The sequence below is a fragment of the Equus quagga genome, chromosome 9 (genome assembly GCF_021613505.1).
Source record: "Equus quagga isolate Etosha38 chromosome 9, UCLA_HA_Equagga_1.0, whole genome shotgun sequence".
NCBI classification, from domain to species: domain Eukaryota; kingdom Metazoa; phylum Chordata; class Mammalia; order Perissodactyla; family Equidae; genus Equus; species Equus quagga.
The window spans coordinates 28,185,346-28,201,871 of NC_060275.1; the positions used below are offsets into that span (position 1 = coordinate 28,185,346).

At 39.7% G+C, this 16,526-nt stretch overlaps 1 protein-coding gene across 2 annotated transcripts in view; it reads right to left on the minus strand.

Moving 5' to 3' along the window:
* KATNAL2 (katanin catalytic subunit A1 like 2) overlaps positions 1-11,054 on the minus strand; it is a 78,894-nt gene extending 67,840 nt beyond the window's left edge. For both annotated transcript variants that reach the window (XM_046672056.1, XM_046672057.1), the window contains exon 1: positions 10,954-11,054. In XM_046672056.1, the coding sequence (XP_046528012.1) occupies positions 10,954-11,004 (51 nt within the window). In that variant the 5' untranslated portion in view covers positions 11,005-11,054. The remainder of the gene's footprint in view (positions 1-10,953) is intronic.
* Between the last annotated feature and the right edge of the window lie 5,472 nt (positions 11,055-16,526).

Genomic DNA, 16,526 nt, shown 5'->3' on the forward strand with positions numbered 1-16,526 from the left:
TCCAGCAATCTTTGTGGAATTTGACAAGTTGATTCTAAAATATGTAAATACATGTTGTCAATAATAGGGACCATTTGACGAAAAGAAACAAGTAGAAGTCTTTGCTTTAATGGATCTCAAGACTTATTATACAACCACAGTTATTAAGACAGTGCAGTATTGTCATAGGACATAGACAAATAGACCAGTGGAACAGACTTGAGAGCCCAGAAACAATTCTGCATACACATGGACAGTGTGCGAAAGGACATCTTTTCAATAAATGTTTTTGGAAAAATTGTATGTCCTACCTCATCCCTTACACAAACATACACGTTCCCACACCCATGCACAAATCAGTTTCACACAGATTGTAAATCTAAATGTGAAAACAACACAATAAGATTTTTAGAAGATAATATAAGAGAGTATCTTCATGAGTTTAGAATAGGGAAAGACTTTCTGAGGGCACAAAACAAATTAACTGTAAAGGAAAAAATAAATAAAGTGACCTTTATTAAAATTATGCATTTGTGGGGGCCGGCTCTGTGGCCGAGTGGTTAAGTTCGCACGCTCCGCTGCGGTGGCCCAGGGTTCGGATCCTGGGCGCGGACATGGCACTGCTCGTCAGGCCACGTTGAGGCAGTGTCCCACATCCCACAACTAGAAGGACCTGCAACTACGATATACAACTATGTACCTGGGGGGGGGGGTGGGGGTTGGGGAGATAAAGCAGAAACAAAAAAGATTGGCAACAGCTGTTAGCCCAGGTGCCAATCTTAAAAAAAAAAAAATCACTATGGCCTCAAATGAAGAATATCTGAAAAAAAAAATTATGAATTTGTGTTCAAAAAGATGCCATAAAGAGAGAGAAAAGACCTAGCACAGATTGGGAGAACTTATTCGTATGTTGCAAATATCAACACTTAAAAGGGCTAGTATGCAAATAGTGAACTCCAACAAATCAATAAAAAAGATAAACTAACCCAATAGAAAAATGGACAAGAGAAATAGACGCTTTGCAAAATGAGATCCCCAAATGGCTAATAAACAAACAAAAAGGTACTTGACCTTGTTTGTAATCAAGGAAATACAATATTAAAGATACTGATTGACAATACCAAGTGTTGATGAGGATGTGGCGCAGGGAGAACCCTCACGCACAGCAAGGGCGATATAAACTGATATGTCCGCTGTAGGAAATTGTTTCGCATTACCTACTAAAGTTGACTTATGGCTATTCTCTGTCCCAGCAATTCCACTCCTTGGGTCTGTATGTTTACTTGTTAGCTGTCTTCCCTACTAGAATGTAAGCACCATGAAGGCAGAAGCAGTGTCATTTTTCACCACTATATCTCCAGTACTTACTGTACCTAACTCAGGCACTCCATAAATATTTGTTGAATGAAAGTGTATGGAAAGACTTTCAAGACATGTAATAAAGTGAGAGGCGAAATACAGAATGGAGAAAATGATCTTTTCTGTTAGAAAATATATACATAAATATATATGCAGTTAGGACATGTAAATATATTTCTAAATAGATATACAAGAAATACTGATGATAGTTTCTCATAGGGTGAGAAACTGGAGATGGGCAGGGTGCAGAGAGTAGGGAAGAAGGCATTTACTTTTCATTGTACACCTTTCTGTTAAATACTGCTTGAATTTTTATACCATTTTTGAAGTCATTTATTAAGGTATCATTTAAATAAAATAAATACATCCATTTTATTTTATTTTATTTTATTATTTTTTCTTCTTCTTCTTTCCCCAAAGCCCCCTAGTACCGAGTTGTATATTCTAGTTGTGGGTGCCTCTGGCTGTGCTATGTGGGATGCCACCTCAGCACGGCCTGATGAGTGGTGCCGTGTCTGCGCCCAGGATCCAAACCAGCAAAACCCTGGGCCACCAAAGCAGACAGTGGGAACTTAACCACTCAGCCACGAGGCTGGCCCCCATTTTATTTTATTTTATTTATTTATTTATTATTATTTTTTTTAAAGATTGGCACCTGAGCTAACAGCGTTGCCAATCTTCTTTTTTTTTTTCGTTCTTCTCCCCAGAGGCTCCCAGTACACAGCTGTATATTCTAGTTGTAGTTCCTTCTGGCTTTGCTCTGTGGGACACTGCTGCAGCGTGGCTTGTGCTAGGTCTATGCCTAGCATCTGAACTGGCAAAACCCTGGGCAGCTGAAGTAGAGCGCATGAACTTAACCACTCGGCCACAGGGCCAGCTCCATTTTAAGTGTCCAGTTCCATGAGTTTTGACAAACATACGCACACATCTAATCAACACTCCAATCAGGATTTAGAATGTTTCTATCACCCCAAAACGTTCTTTCTACCCCTTTGGTTGTTGGCAGAATTCAGTTCTTTTTGAATTGTAGGACTGCAGGCCTCAGATTCTTATTGGCTGTTGGCTGGAAGCTTCCTTCAGTTTCTTGTCACCTGGCTCTCTCCAGAGGGTGGTGCATTACACAGCAGCTTGCTTTGTCAAAGCCAACAAACGTGCGTCCTGCTTGGAAGTTTTTGAGTTTCTTGGATCTATGGGAAAAATCTTGGCCATTATTTCTTCATATTTTTTCTCCTCCCCACCTCCACTCTGGGACATGAATTGTACGTATGTTAGACTATTTGATATTGTCCTTCAGGTCACTGAGCTTTGTTCATTTTTTCCTTCAGACTTTTTTTGTGTGCTTCAGTTTAGATAGTTTCTAGTGTGATTTCTTCAATTCACTAACCTTTTCTTCTGTGGTGTCTAATCTACTCGTTAGGCCTATCCAGTGAATTTTTCCAATGAAAATACAGTATTTTTCAACTCTATAAATTCCATTGTATTCTTCTTACATCTTCTGTTTTTCTCCTCTTTACAATCATATTTTTCTTAAATCCTTGAGCATATTTATAATAGCTATTTTTATTTTTATTCCTTGCCTGCTAATTGTTTCTTCTCTTCTATTTCTGGATCTATTTCTGTTGACTGATTTTTATCCTGGTTTTGTCACATTCTCCTGTTTCCTACTACAACAACTGGTAATTTTTTATTGGATGTCAGTCTTTGTGAATGTCTGGATTGTATTGTCTTCTTTTAAGCATGTTGAGTTTTATTTTGGCAGATAGTCAGGTGGATATTTGCAGGTGAGTCTGATCCTATCAGGGCTTGTTCTAAGCTTTGTTGGGAAAGAGGTGTTGAAAGTGGCCTCTATCCTAGGGCCAATTTAGCTTAGTCTCAAAGCACAGCCTTCCTGAACTGTCTACTAACTGCTCTGCTGTTCCACAGGATTTCTCCATTCAGGTTGTCTGGGACTCAAATGTCTCTCAATGTGATGTGAGCACCAGTAGTTGTTAAGTTTCTAGTTCCCTGGGAATTGGTCTTTCCTCAGGTTTATACATTTTTACTCTGTGTATGCACAGCTTGGTGTTCAGCCCCAAACTCAGAATTATGGAGCAATTTGTTTGCATAGATGCCTCCTCTCTGGTCCTCTTCTCTCCCAGTTCTAACCACCTGAGTCTTCCCAAACTCTACTCTCTGTCTCATCTCAGCAAAACTGCTGTGTTCTGCATAGATACTCCCTCACATGCCAGAACCACTTACTGGTTCGAGGCAGAGGGTCTTCTCTCATGATCACATTGTCCAATGTCTGCAAACAGGTTATTCACAGATTCAGTCCAGCTCTCTAGTTGCATATAGCAACTAAAAGGTTAGTCTCGTACTAGTTATTCCATCACACTTGAAAGCAGAAATCTATATCAATTTTTTTCTTATTTTTATACCCATTCCCTGAATTTGTTTTTGGTTTAGATCTCCCCCCATTCTTTTTTCTTCTTCTTCTTCTCCCCAAAGCCCCCCAGTATATAGTTGTATATTCTAGTTGTGGGTCCTTCTGGCTCTGCTATGTGGGATACTGTCGCAGCATGGCTTGATGAGTGATGCCATGTCTGTGCCCAGGATCTGAACCAACAAAACCCCAGGCCGCCAAAGTGGAGCATGCGAACTTAACCACCTGGTGACGGGGCCGGCCCCATATATCAATTTTTTTAATGTTTACAAAATTTATCTGGGAGATATGTACTTTTTGTATTTAAAAATAAAACCTAACAAATGTTAGTTTTACAAAAGAAAGAAAGGATGTTTTTAACGCAAAACATCAAGTATACAAATTCACATCTGTATAGACTTATATTCTCAGTTAGTGGTTAAGAAAAACAAAAAGAAGAGAGCCCAAGAGCAGCAATGTGACAATAGCAAAGTGTTCCAGCTTGTCTGATCAGTCTCCCTCTCTTGGCCCAGGTATGGGAAAAATGTGGTTCAATAGCAGCCACAGCATTTCAAAAGATGCCCACAAGGCCACAGCAGTGGTCAGCAGTGAAGTGGTTAATCTTCCTTATGTGAGAGCAGACCAGAGCACCTAAAACAGAAGAGTTACTTAAAATTCAGCTTAGCTTTGTGGTGATTTAGAGTTTGTTTAATTAGTATTTAGAACTGCATATTGTTTATAGCTATTGGTATTTCAATAGACGCTTAAATGTTTGAACATTTAAAGTTTAATAAGCCTTAGTTCCTTGAAGAAAAACATTGATGTAATTAAATTTTCAATTACTCTGTTATTTTAGGGGCCCATGCAATTAATAAAAGCTAAGGCATTTAACAACATTCATTTAAAAACCTAATCAACCACTCATTAATTAGCTAACACTTATAGCAGATATTCTTTAATATGAAATTCTCACATAGGCAAAGTCACAACTTTTGAAAAGTACATATAATGACATATGAGAATAAATAAAAGTAACATCATTTCAGGATGATTTTGTGTATAGACATGAATGTGTGCCTCAATTATGGCTTTCCAAAAACCACACTTGTGCACTGATACCAATTACTGCTTGTTTCTTTGTTTTCACTTGTGTCAAATTAAAAACACTGAAGCAGTTGCTCTTCAGAGCTTCTTTGCCCTTAGCACGTTTGAGAGGATCTTACATTCAAATTGAAAAAAAAAAAGTGGCAGAGGTTTGCAGATTAGATGTAGTCTTATTTTAATTAAACACTAAATTTAAAATGGAATAGGAGAAAATTCTGCATTCCCAGATCTTTGCTATCCAAAGATCACCAGCAGCATCAGTAGTTCACGGGAGCTTACGACACACACCCCATTCCAGAACTACTGGATCAGAATTTGAATTTTCACAACATCCCAGGTGTTTAGTATATACATTAAAGACTGAGGTGCACTACAAAAGCATGACCAGTTTACTAGTCAGGAAAGAAACTTGTTAGAATCCTTGCCCTCAAGGAGCTTATAGTCTACTGGGGTAGGAGGAAGGAACTAACAAGGAAAAATTCAATTATAATTTCCTGGGATAAAGGTGGTGTGGTGATATCTACTTACTACATCAAGGAGGGGCACTTTTTTATCAAGTTTGGGAAGCAGGCTTCTCAAGAAGATCAAATTCAGATCCTAAAGAACAAGAATTTAAGGGGCAGAGAAAGGGAAGCTCATCAAGAAGGCCAAGAAGGAGAGCGGAACACTAGGAAACAATAGTATCACGAAAACCAAGAGAAGAGGCATTTTCTAAGGATAATCAGCAGTCAACGCTCCCATTTATGGATATCTCAAAGCCCCAGCACTATGTTGTACACAGAGTAGGCAGTAAGTAAGTGTTTACAGTATGAGTTGATGAATAAATGCATATTTATCTCAGCATTGAATAAAAACCAAGACATGAATTCAAAAGTGTCTAACTCCCATTCTTATGCTCAGCCACCAGCTCCTATCATAGCCAAAGGAATAACCAAATTTAAAACTAAATTCGAACACATAAACATATGGATGACAAATGCATAACTTGAAGTCAACAAAAAAATAAAGTTATCTTTTAGACTTGAACCATATATTAGTTTTTTTATAGTCACTTCTCTGAAACCACTCCCTTCAGAAGCAACTAGTATGATTCTTTGTACTCCGTAGGCACTCAATAAATATCAGTAAAATAAAAAGTGTTCTTGAGACCGTTTATCTCTGCTCCCTCTCAAAACCATATTAAATGATGGTAAAGGAATAAAAATGCTATGATCTATCAAAAACAAAGACTCTAGAAGAGGAGATGACAATAGACGGATATGACAATAAAATTGACAGGTGGAAAGCAAATGGATAAATGCCAACTGACCTAGGAAAGCAAAGAAAGCCAAAAGCAAAGAACCAAAATCAAAGAAAACTGACAACACCCATAGAGAAAGTAGTCAACAAGAAGCAGATATGTATAACAGAGCCCCAGAAAGTTACAGGAACTGAGGGCACCAGGTACTTCCAGAGTCACCAGACACTTCTAAGGGCAGAAGCAAAAAGTGAGGAACAGGCCAAACACAGTATGACAGATTCCCTCCCTCACCCCAATCAGGTGACAATCCGTCCCCAACCCTGGCAGAAGGCTGGACATTCACTCTTAGAAGAAACTCAACCAGAGAACCTTTGGACTTTAGGACACAAGGGCTTGCTGAAGGAAAGAGTAATTAAGTACTCAAATAATTAAGGAAAGAGTAATTAAGTATAATCCATACATTGAACAGTAAGGAAAAGCACTCCCCCCACCCCACCCCACTGTCTTTCCTGTTCAACTCCAAAATGGTGGCAATCAGGCTTATTTGGCCTTCATTCCATGTAGGAGGGTAAAGAAATTGAAGACCTCAGAGCAAAGACATACAGATACTGACATTTGGAGATCACCAATGAAAAGGCTCCTGGCTACCTGATCATTCTACAGAGAAACCCCTCTTTATTAGACAGTCTTTTCTAAAACACACAAATTCTAATCAGCTTTCAGACGTCTCACCCAAGCCAAGGTTCACCAGACTTTTAAGGCAAACCACCTACATGAAAGACAGAGCCCAAGGGAACTTGAGGGGAAACAGACATAATGCTAGGAGCAAAAGAAGAAAAAAAACCCTAAAAGCAAACAGACAAAAATAAAACCACCTTAGGGAGATGAAAGCAGCCATGGCATTTTGCAAGAACAGGATGCTGTGAAAAAGGAATGTGGAGACAATGAGAAAGGACCTGGAAATAAAAATATGACAGTAGAAATTGAAAATTCAATAAAATGGGTTAAAAAGTTGAGGAGATCTCTGGATAAGGAAAATAAGAAGATTAAATTATGTAAAATAGAAAACAAAATAATACAATTAGAGGCTCCATTTGGAAGTCAAAAGTCCAATGAATAGAACTTCCAGAAAAAAAAGAAAAGAAAAAATACAAAAAAAAGAGACAAAATTATCTAAAGAAATAATGCAAGAGTATTTTACAGAATTGAGGGTATGAATTTCCTGATCTAAATGGCTCATAACTGTATACCAGCAGTTGAATGAAAAACACTCAATATCTTCATGAAAATTCAGAACCCAGGGATGTTAAAAAGAAAATTTGCTAAAAACTTTCAGAGAAAAAGAGAAAAAATGGCATTAGCCTGTCACAGTCACATTGGAAGCTAAAAGATAATGGAGCAATGCCTTCTCAACTGAGATGAAATCAATTCCAACCTAGAATATTAATCCCAAACTATCAACAAGTTGAGAGAAGAGAGAGTTGTATATATACATTGTTTCAAAAACTTTACCTCCCATGTACCTTTTTTCAGGTAGCTATCAGTTGATGTGTTTCACTAAAACGGGGATATAGGACAAGAACCAGAAAGACACGGGATCAAGGAAACAGGGTTTCTGATACACGGAAGAGGGGAAGAAGGGATTTCCCAGGAAGACAGCTGCATAGCAAGCCCAGAGAGCAAACAGTCCACACAGCAGGAAGAAGAAAGAGGTCCAGAAAGGAGGTCTTTAAGAAAAAAAAAAAAAATGGAACTGAGAAATTTCCTGGTGTGCTTCACCATATGGAGAGGAGTTTTATAGTCCTGTCAGAAAGTTTAGAAAGGAAGTGGTGTCAAATATATAGAAAACTAAGCGAAAGAAGGCATTAGTAAGATAGGACTGAGTCCTGTCCCAAAAGTTAAATAAGAAATAAAATATAACCATAGTCTGCCATATGGCTCAGCTGTGAATAATATTTACATGGTCAGATTTATATAAATGCTGAATATTTATTTAACCAAATATTATGATAGAAGTATCTTGGGGGAATGAAAGAATGGAAGTATGAGCTGACGGCAGAAGAAGGGGAAGGAGTGAGATAGGTAGAAGAAAGCCAAATGCTCATTTTCCATAGAAGTGAGTAGATTACATCTGAAAATGAAAAATCAAAATTCAAAAGTATAAACTTGTTATTTTGAAGAAGCTGCTAAAAGAGATGAAAGTGATTGCTCCTGGGGGGCAGTACTTGAGGACAGAGTGAGGTGAAGCAGGAGATTTTTTTTTATTCATTTTGTAGAACCATTGAAATTTTTAAACTAGGGGCCGGCCCTGTGGCACAGCAGTTAAGTGTGCATGTTCACTTTGGTGGCCTGGGGATCGGCAGTTCAGATCCCAGGTGCGGACATGGCACCACTTGGCAAGCCATGCTGTGGCAGGCATCCCACATATAAAGTAGAGGAAGATGGGCACAGATGTTAGCTCAGGGCCAGTCTTCTTCAGCAAAAAGAGGAGGATTGGCAGCAGATGTTAGCTCAGGGCTAATCTTCCTCAAAAAAAAAGAAAAAATTTAAACTATGTGCTGATATTACTGTGTTAAAAATAAAAGTCAATTTGAAAAACTAAATAATTAATTTGAAACAATAACAATCAACCAACTAAAAAGGAAGCCTTCTGGAAATCCTAATACAGTAGATGATGTAGATGGTCAAAATTCCTTGTGGACACACAATCCTCTTTACATCCATTCTCTGGATCACCACACCCACCTCTGCCTTGTTTCCTTCTCCAGACCCCTAATTAGGACAATTCCTTGCACTTAGATTCCAAAAGATCAAGCCATCAATGAGTATATCACTCACAGAGCAATTTAGGGAATAAAACAAAAAATAAAACTGGGCCTCTGCTTTCAACTTACATGAATTCTGTTTGAGAGGCTATGGTATATGCAGGAAACAGATAATAATACACATTAATCACAATTAAATACTAACTTGTATAGTACAGACGATATGGAGTTCAGAGACAAGTCAGACCAGAGAGATGTGCCTGGAGCAGTGGGAGGCAAAGCGGAGAGTGGAAAAGAAGAGGCTGGATGTGGAAGTTGGGTCACATCATTGCAATGCTCTGTAGGTCATTGTCAAGGTTTGGGGGTTTTATTCCAAGTGTAATGGAAACGGAAAAAAAGGATCCCAGCCTTGGAGTGACATATTGTTAAGAAGATCACTCTGATCATTAGATGAAGAATGGCTTGGAGGGAGACAAAAAACAACAGGGAGAATAGTTACAAGGCTATGGAAGTTTTCAGGTAAGAGATTATGGTGGGTTGGATCATAATTGAGGCTGCGGAGATATGGATGATTAAAGACCAATTATAGAAATAGAATCAATAAGATTTGCTGATGTCTTTCTTATGTAGAGGACGGGCGGAAGGACTAGGAAGAAGAAAGAGCTAAGAATGACTCCCAGAATTCTGATTTGAGCAATTGAGTGGATGGTGGTTTCACATTCCCAGATGGAGGAAGACGGGAAGGTACTGGTTTCAGAGAGGAAGGTTAAAAGATAGGTATTGAACAAATTAAGATGCAGATACTTGAGGTACCCCACTAGATTTGTCAAGTAATCAGTTGATTCATTGTCCTCTCTGAATACCATGTTCTAGGACACCACATGGGTTTGTGGCTCAGCCCAGAAGTCCTATCTAGAGTCAGTTTGGGGGAGCAGTTGGCAGTGGAAGTCATGAAAATGTATGAGACTGTTTAGGGTAGTGGTTTTCAAACCTGGAGTGTGTGCTTGCAATGTAATGTTCAAGACCCCATCCCAGAGTGTTCTGATTCAGTAAGTCTTGGTGAGGTCCAGGAATATGCCTTACTAAAAATCAACTCTAAAGATTGTGATAAAAATAGTTCAGGTTCAGATTGGAATGGGTTTAAGCACAATCCAGAGTGAAGAAGTAGCAACAAGTATAGCCAACGCTTTCCAGAAGTTGTAGAGAAAAAGAGAGAGGTGGGTAGGTAGAGGGGGATATGAGGCCAAACAGAGGGTTACTTTTTTGTATTATTAGTTTCTTTAAAGGCAGGAGACACTAGAGCAGTGTTTCATAACCTTGGCTACACATTACAATCACCTGCTGAGTTTTTAAAAATATCGATGCACAGGATCCATCCCAAACCAGTAAATCAAAATCTCTGGAGATGAGGCCCAGATATCAGTATTTTTTTTTTAATCTTTCTTTATCCTCCTCCAAGCATTATTTTTATTTCCCCAGTTCCTGGCATACAGGATGTCCTCCATTCCTGTTCGCTGTTGTGGAAAGTATTGCTGGCCACTTAGCAGATGATACTGACAGCAGGAAACCACTATATGTATTGTGAAGTCCATGCAATCTTCGTGCGAAAAGGATTACAGTCCAATTACCTTGCTCTCAAAAGTGGGAACTGAAGCTCGAGAGGAATTACATTTCTAAGGTCTCTCCGCCCTGGTAGTGGCGAATCAGGACCAGAACCCAGTATCCCAACTCCAGGGTAAGAGCTGTCGTGCTTTTCAACGATCTTCATTTTGACCACTCCCCAAACCCATCAAGACAGCCTGTCTAATAATACCTCCTTCTCAACACTCCATTTCCTCAGTTACAAGCCGACCCTGCCGTCCGTTTCATCAAACCCATAGTCACTCCCAAACCCGCCTCTGAGGCGGACCCATCCTAGCCCCATCACAGCCTCAAGCCCAACCCCCGGACTTTGCCACTGGGGCTTTAGGAGCACTCACTGCGCTTGCGCCACTTGGCCAGCAGACCGTCGCCATAGCAACCGGAGACACTCGCATTGGCCTGCGGCAACAAGGGGAGAGGAGTTCCTGGTACGTACAGTTCTTTTTTGTATATGTTTTCCTTACCGCTTCCCGCGCCTGATGGGTGAATTTGAGAGTCTGGTAAGAAAGCTCCATCAGACACTGTGTAGGGCCGGAGAGAAGGGAGAAAAGGAGCCAGTCACTAGGCTGACTAGTACATCCAAGGAAGGTGGCTCAGGGAAATCTGACGCTTAACCAGCCCGCCCCTTTCAGGATTGGCCAGAGCCTAGACAGGCCAGCCAATCACTGGGCAGAGATAGATTCTTTATCATGCCAATCAATGTTAAAATAAGCGTTAAATCCAGAGTATTTGTATGGCACTGACCAATCAAGAGACCGGGAGGGGATGATTGGCAGGTCTTGAGGCGGGGCTTGCAATTGTTTTGGTTTTCTTAATTCTCTCTCTAAAATGCAAGTTAACCCAAGTTTATGTACCATAGTATTTGTCCTTGATTTCGGCAGTTGTTTAGGCCTTTGTGACCCAGTGCTTATGTTCCGAAGACTATACTTTGACATCCCGTCTTCTCCAGGCCCCCACTTCCTCCCTGTTAAGGTATGGGTTTGGAAGTTCCTTCCTGCTTTATTTTGAAATTGTTTGTACGTGGTCCATTTAGCCTGGAAGAATCTGCTGTGGACTTTGGCTGTCAGAAACTTTCTGGGATGCAAACTGTGCATGAAACTTTCCCTTCTCCTGCAACTTCCTCCACATCAGACCCACTCTCATTAGAAGTGGGAATAAGGGACTTTACATTTCCCTCCACTCCATTTTCTTCGTGTATTAACTACTCTGTGTCCCCAATGTCTTTCCCCTCTGTCTCTCTTGCCGTGAATCCTATTCTAAACCATCCCCTCTTCATTATCTTTGGCCTTTTTCATTCTTTCCCTCCCCTCCGGATACAAAAATATTTGAGTCTCCTCAGTCTAAAAAAAAGCTCTCATGTTATAATTGTTGAATTGAACCCCCTCTCTCCCATTCCCTTCAAGCTTTCTGAAAGGACTTATCCTCTTCTTCACTTCCTTTTCTCGACACATTCTGCCCCTTCTCCTTTGCAGCTGCTCTTGCTGGAGTCGCCAATAACTTCCTAATTAGGAAATCCAATTACAACTTGTTTTCCACTCTTTATCTTTATCTAAACTTAGCATCACTTGAAATTGTTGACCATTCTCTCATTAGTAATAATAGGTGTAATTTATTAAGCATCTATAGCTCCAGACAACGTACAATGTGATTTATGTGGTTATCTAATTTAATACGAACACCCCATGCTAACACTCCCAATTTACAATTGTGGAACCAGCCTCAAGGAGCCGAATTAACCACTTCTAAGTTATCCAACAAGATAGAGTTAGGATGCAAACCCGCGACTCCTAACTGAAGCCAGTGTTCCTTTCCACTACACCATGCTGCCACCCTCCCTGTCCAGTTTCACCTGTCATTTCCACCCTGACTCAGGCAACCCTCCTCCCCCCACCCCCGCACACACACCAGCATACGTGAACTGCTTACAAGGCTTGTGAACCACCATGAGCAGTTCCTTTTACTTGGGAAATTACTCTCATTTCATTTGCCTCATGAAAGCCTATTTCGGGTACTGAGACTCAGCTCAGAAATTACCTTCTAGGACAAGTCAATGGAGTTTTTCCAGTCTCCACACTTACCCTAGGCAGAGCTTAGGTGGAGAGAAAATCAGTTCCTGATTCCCCTACATACCTTTCATGCTGTACTTATCTCATTGTTTTGTTGACATGATTTTCAAAAAGTTAAAAATATGATTTTCTTTGACATGAATGGACACGTTTCAGAGCTTTTACCTACCTCATTGAGGGAGCCAGTAAAACACTAAAGCTGGTTTAAAGAGAATTTTGAGGAATTGGGTATTTATAGGCATTTTAAGAAAACAATGTTAGAATAAGATTGCTAGGTTAGATACAAACTGGTTAATGTTCTACAAGGCAGCAAAACCATAATCTTTGAAATTTTCTTTTCTAAAGGCCATAGATTCCTCTAGTTTTGGCCATTTACATTTAAATTTTAACTAAATAAAATTAAGTAAAGTTAAAAATTCAGTCCCTCACTCACACTAGCCACATTTCAAGTATTCGATTGTCACATGTAGCTAGTGGCTAATATATTGGCCAGCTCATATATAGAACATTTGCATCATCCCAGAAAGTCCTTCTAGGAAATGGTTGGGCCTCTTAAACATTGCTTTAGTATGACATTGAAAGAACGTCCTGTACTCTGTTTTGCTTTTTTTTCCAAATTTAATATATATATATATTTTAAAGAATCTCCTTCACATGACCACTGGCTTTCACACTTTTCTAAACAAGACCCACATTAAGAAATAAATTTTTGGTCAACTAATATTTGACAAGGGAGAAAGAGTACTCAAAGGAGAAAGGATAGTCTCTTCAATAAATAGTGTTGGGAAAACTGAATATTCACATGCAAAAGAATGACATTGGACTCGTCTTACACTACTCGAAAAAGTTAACTTGAAATTGACTTGAAATGCACTTAAAGGTAAGACCTGAAATCATAAAACTCCTAGAATAAAACACAGGACAAAAGCTCCTTAACATTGGTCTTGGCAATGATTTTTTTGGATATGACACCAAAAGCACAAGCAACAAAAGCAAAAATCAGTAAGCAGAAATACATCAAACTAAAAAGCTTCTGCTCAACAAAAGAAATGATCAACAAAATGAAAAGGCAAACTAGGGAATGGAAGAAAATATTTGAAATCATCTTTCTGATAAGGGGTTAATATCCAAAAAATATAAGGAACTCAATAGCAAAAAACCAAACAATCCAAATAAAAAATGGGCAGAGAACTCGAATAGACATTTTTCCAAAGAAGACATACAAATGACCAACAAGGACATGGAAAGGCGCTCAACATCATTAACCATCAGGGAAACACAAGTCAAAACCACAACAAGATATCATTTCACACCTGTGAGAATGGCCATTATTAAGAAGATAAGAGGTAACAAATGCTGGGGAGGAGGTGGAGCAAAGGCTACTCTTGTGCACTGTTGGTGGGAATGTACACTGGGGTGGCCACTGTGGAAAACAGTATGGAGGTTCCTCAAAAAATTAAAAATAGAACTACCATATGACCCAGTAATTCCACTTCCGGATATATATCTGAAGGAAATGAAATCAACATCTTGAAGAAACATCCGCACCCCCATGTTCGTTGCAGCATTGTTTACAATAGCCAAGATGTGGAAACAACCTGAGTCCAGATGATTTTAGAAATATGTCTTTAAAGTGCTGAAAGAAAACAAAAATATTGTTAACTCAGAATTCTATATCCAGTGAAAATATTCTTCAGAAATTAAGATGACTTTGAAAGGGTAACTGCCAGGAGCTAGGACGTCAGAGGGGAGGCTATGGAAGTATTCTAGCTGAGGGATAATGGGGCAGGGATCATGAGGACTGAAAGGGGAGTCTCTCAGATGAGATCTTTGGAGATCACCTGACCACTGAATTACCCCTAGAGTTAGTTTTCTAGAATAGAGGTCTTATCACACTGCTACTTACAAAATGCTGTGTGGTGTCCCAGAGCATCCCAACCCCTCATCTTGACATGTGTGTCCCTCCCCAATCTCATCTCACCCTGTCTTAAAATTAGTTTTAATCAAAGCCACTACTTTAGAAAGAAAAAGAAGAGGCAAAATCATGAGTTTTTTCCTTTAAGAAAGGAATTCAATTTTTTTTCACTGAAATTCTCTGCTAGCTAGATTTGTTGGGCTAGAGCAGGGATTCTCAGACTTGGCACTATTGACATTTTGGCTAAATAATTCTTTGTTGTGGGGGACTGACCTGTGGATTGTAGGATGTTTAGCAGCATCCCTGACCTCTGTCCACTAGGTATCAGTAGCACCTCCAAAATTGTGACGACCAAAAATGTCTCCAGACATTTCCAAATGCCAATTGCCTCTAGATTAGCACTACTTTTTTTCTCAAAAAGAAAGAAAACCCCACCATATTTATTTAGTTTAACATTTCTCCTGATCTAAAGAGAAAGATGTCAAAAGAAAATCTAGGATGTATACATAAGCATGCACTCCCCCGTTCTTAAGCAAGATAATCTAAAAGAAAGAAGGAGGGCAAAGTTCTGTGTAACAGATAAATTTATCTCTGCTTCTGGAAGTTGTTTCCTTGTCCCATTCCACATCCTCTTCTTCTCGGGGCCACTTTTTTTTTTTTTTTTTTCATGCTTTTTATCATGGGTGCGTTCTTCAGCACGTCAGGCAAGATCAGAAAGCAGATCTCGCTGCCATGGATGTTCACCTACTCCAGCTGTGCCGCTCCACGACTCCGTAGGGGACCGGGATGTTGGAAATCTGGCAGGTCCTGTTGGCCTCATTAGTCTCACGATACAGCTCGCCGGAGTTTTTGTCACATTCACGATGTGGCCCTCAGCGTCGTGTTAGGACTTTAATTGGCACATGAAAAGTCATCTCCGCGGGAAGAGAATGTGGCCCAGCCCATCTTCCTTTCCCACGCGCAGCGCAGCTTCCGCGCTCCCAGAACTAAATTTTTTAGTGTATCAATTTATTGTTGACTTAAACTATTAATATCTACAGAGAAAAGAAAAACTCCCGTTTTTCCAAGAAAATTTTATTTTTCCCTCCTTTTATAAAACACGTTAAAATTTCTGATGCTTGAATTTCAAAACATTGTTTACATAATCACCAAGTAACAAAATTGTGCCTGGTGTGCACATTAATGATGCCTCCAAGTTGTGTCATTTGAAGTAGGTGAAACAGAGCTCAAATTTACCACTGGTGTCTCAAGGCATATTATTTTCTAAAAGATTGAAAACAATCCAACTTCAATTGAAGCAAATGAGTTACTCCACTACTTCTTTCTCTTACAGCAAAGATGCTTTATAGGGTGAATTCTGAGTGTGTTTTTTTTTTTTTTTTTTGAGGAAGATTAGCCCTGAGCTAACATCTACCGCCAATCCTCTTCTTTTTGCTGAGGAAGGCTGGCCCTGAGCTGACATCCATGCCCATCTTGCTCTGCGTTGTATGTGGGACGCCTACCACAGCATGGCTTGCTAAGTGGTGCCATGTCCGCACCCTGGATCGGAACCAGCGAACCCTGGCCCCAAGGCAGAACATGAGCACTTAACCACTGTGCCACCAGGAGGCCCCCTGAGTGTTTTTTAATCATAAGCTTTATGTTTTATTGATTACCCTCTTCAAATCATATGTTAATCCATTAGCCCCGATTCCTTTCTCTCCACTAGCCCCTCCCCAGGTAAACACCTTGGAATTCAAGATTCACGACCTTGCTTATGTCAAACCACCTTCAGCTTCTCTAGGCATGCAAAAATGAGGGGGAATTTTCAAGAATGACAAGAAACGTACCTGCCTAACTGCAAGCCTGTGACAGCCAACTATGTCATCTCTGACTATGTATTGTTAAAACTCCATTTTTTATGTTGCTAAAAAAAAATGTATCCTGTCATTCTTTAAAAACTGTCAGCTCTGTCAATGGGAAGAGAAAAAGTTTTAATCAGACAGACATTCTGTGTTAGCATAAGTATCTGTCTGCCAACAATTGTTGAAATGTAAGAATGAAGAGCTTTTACTGT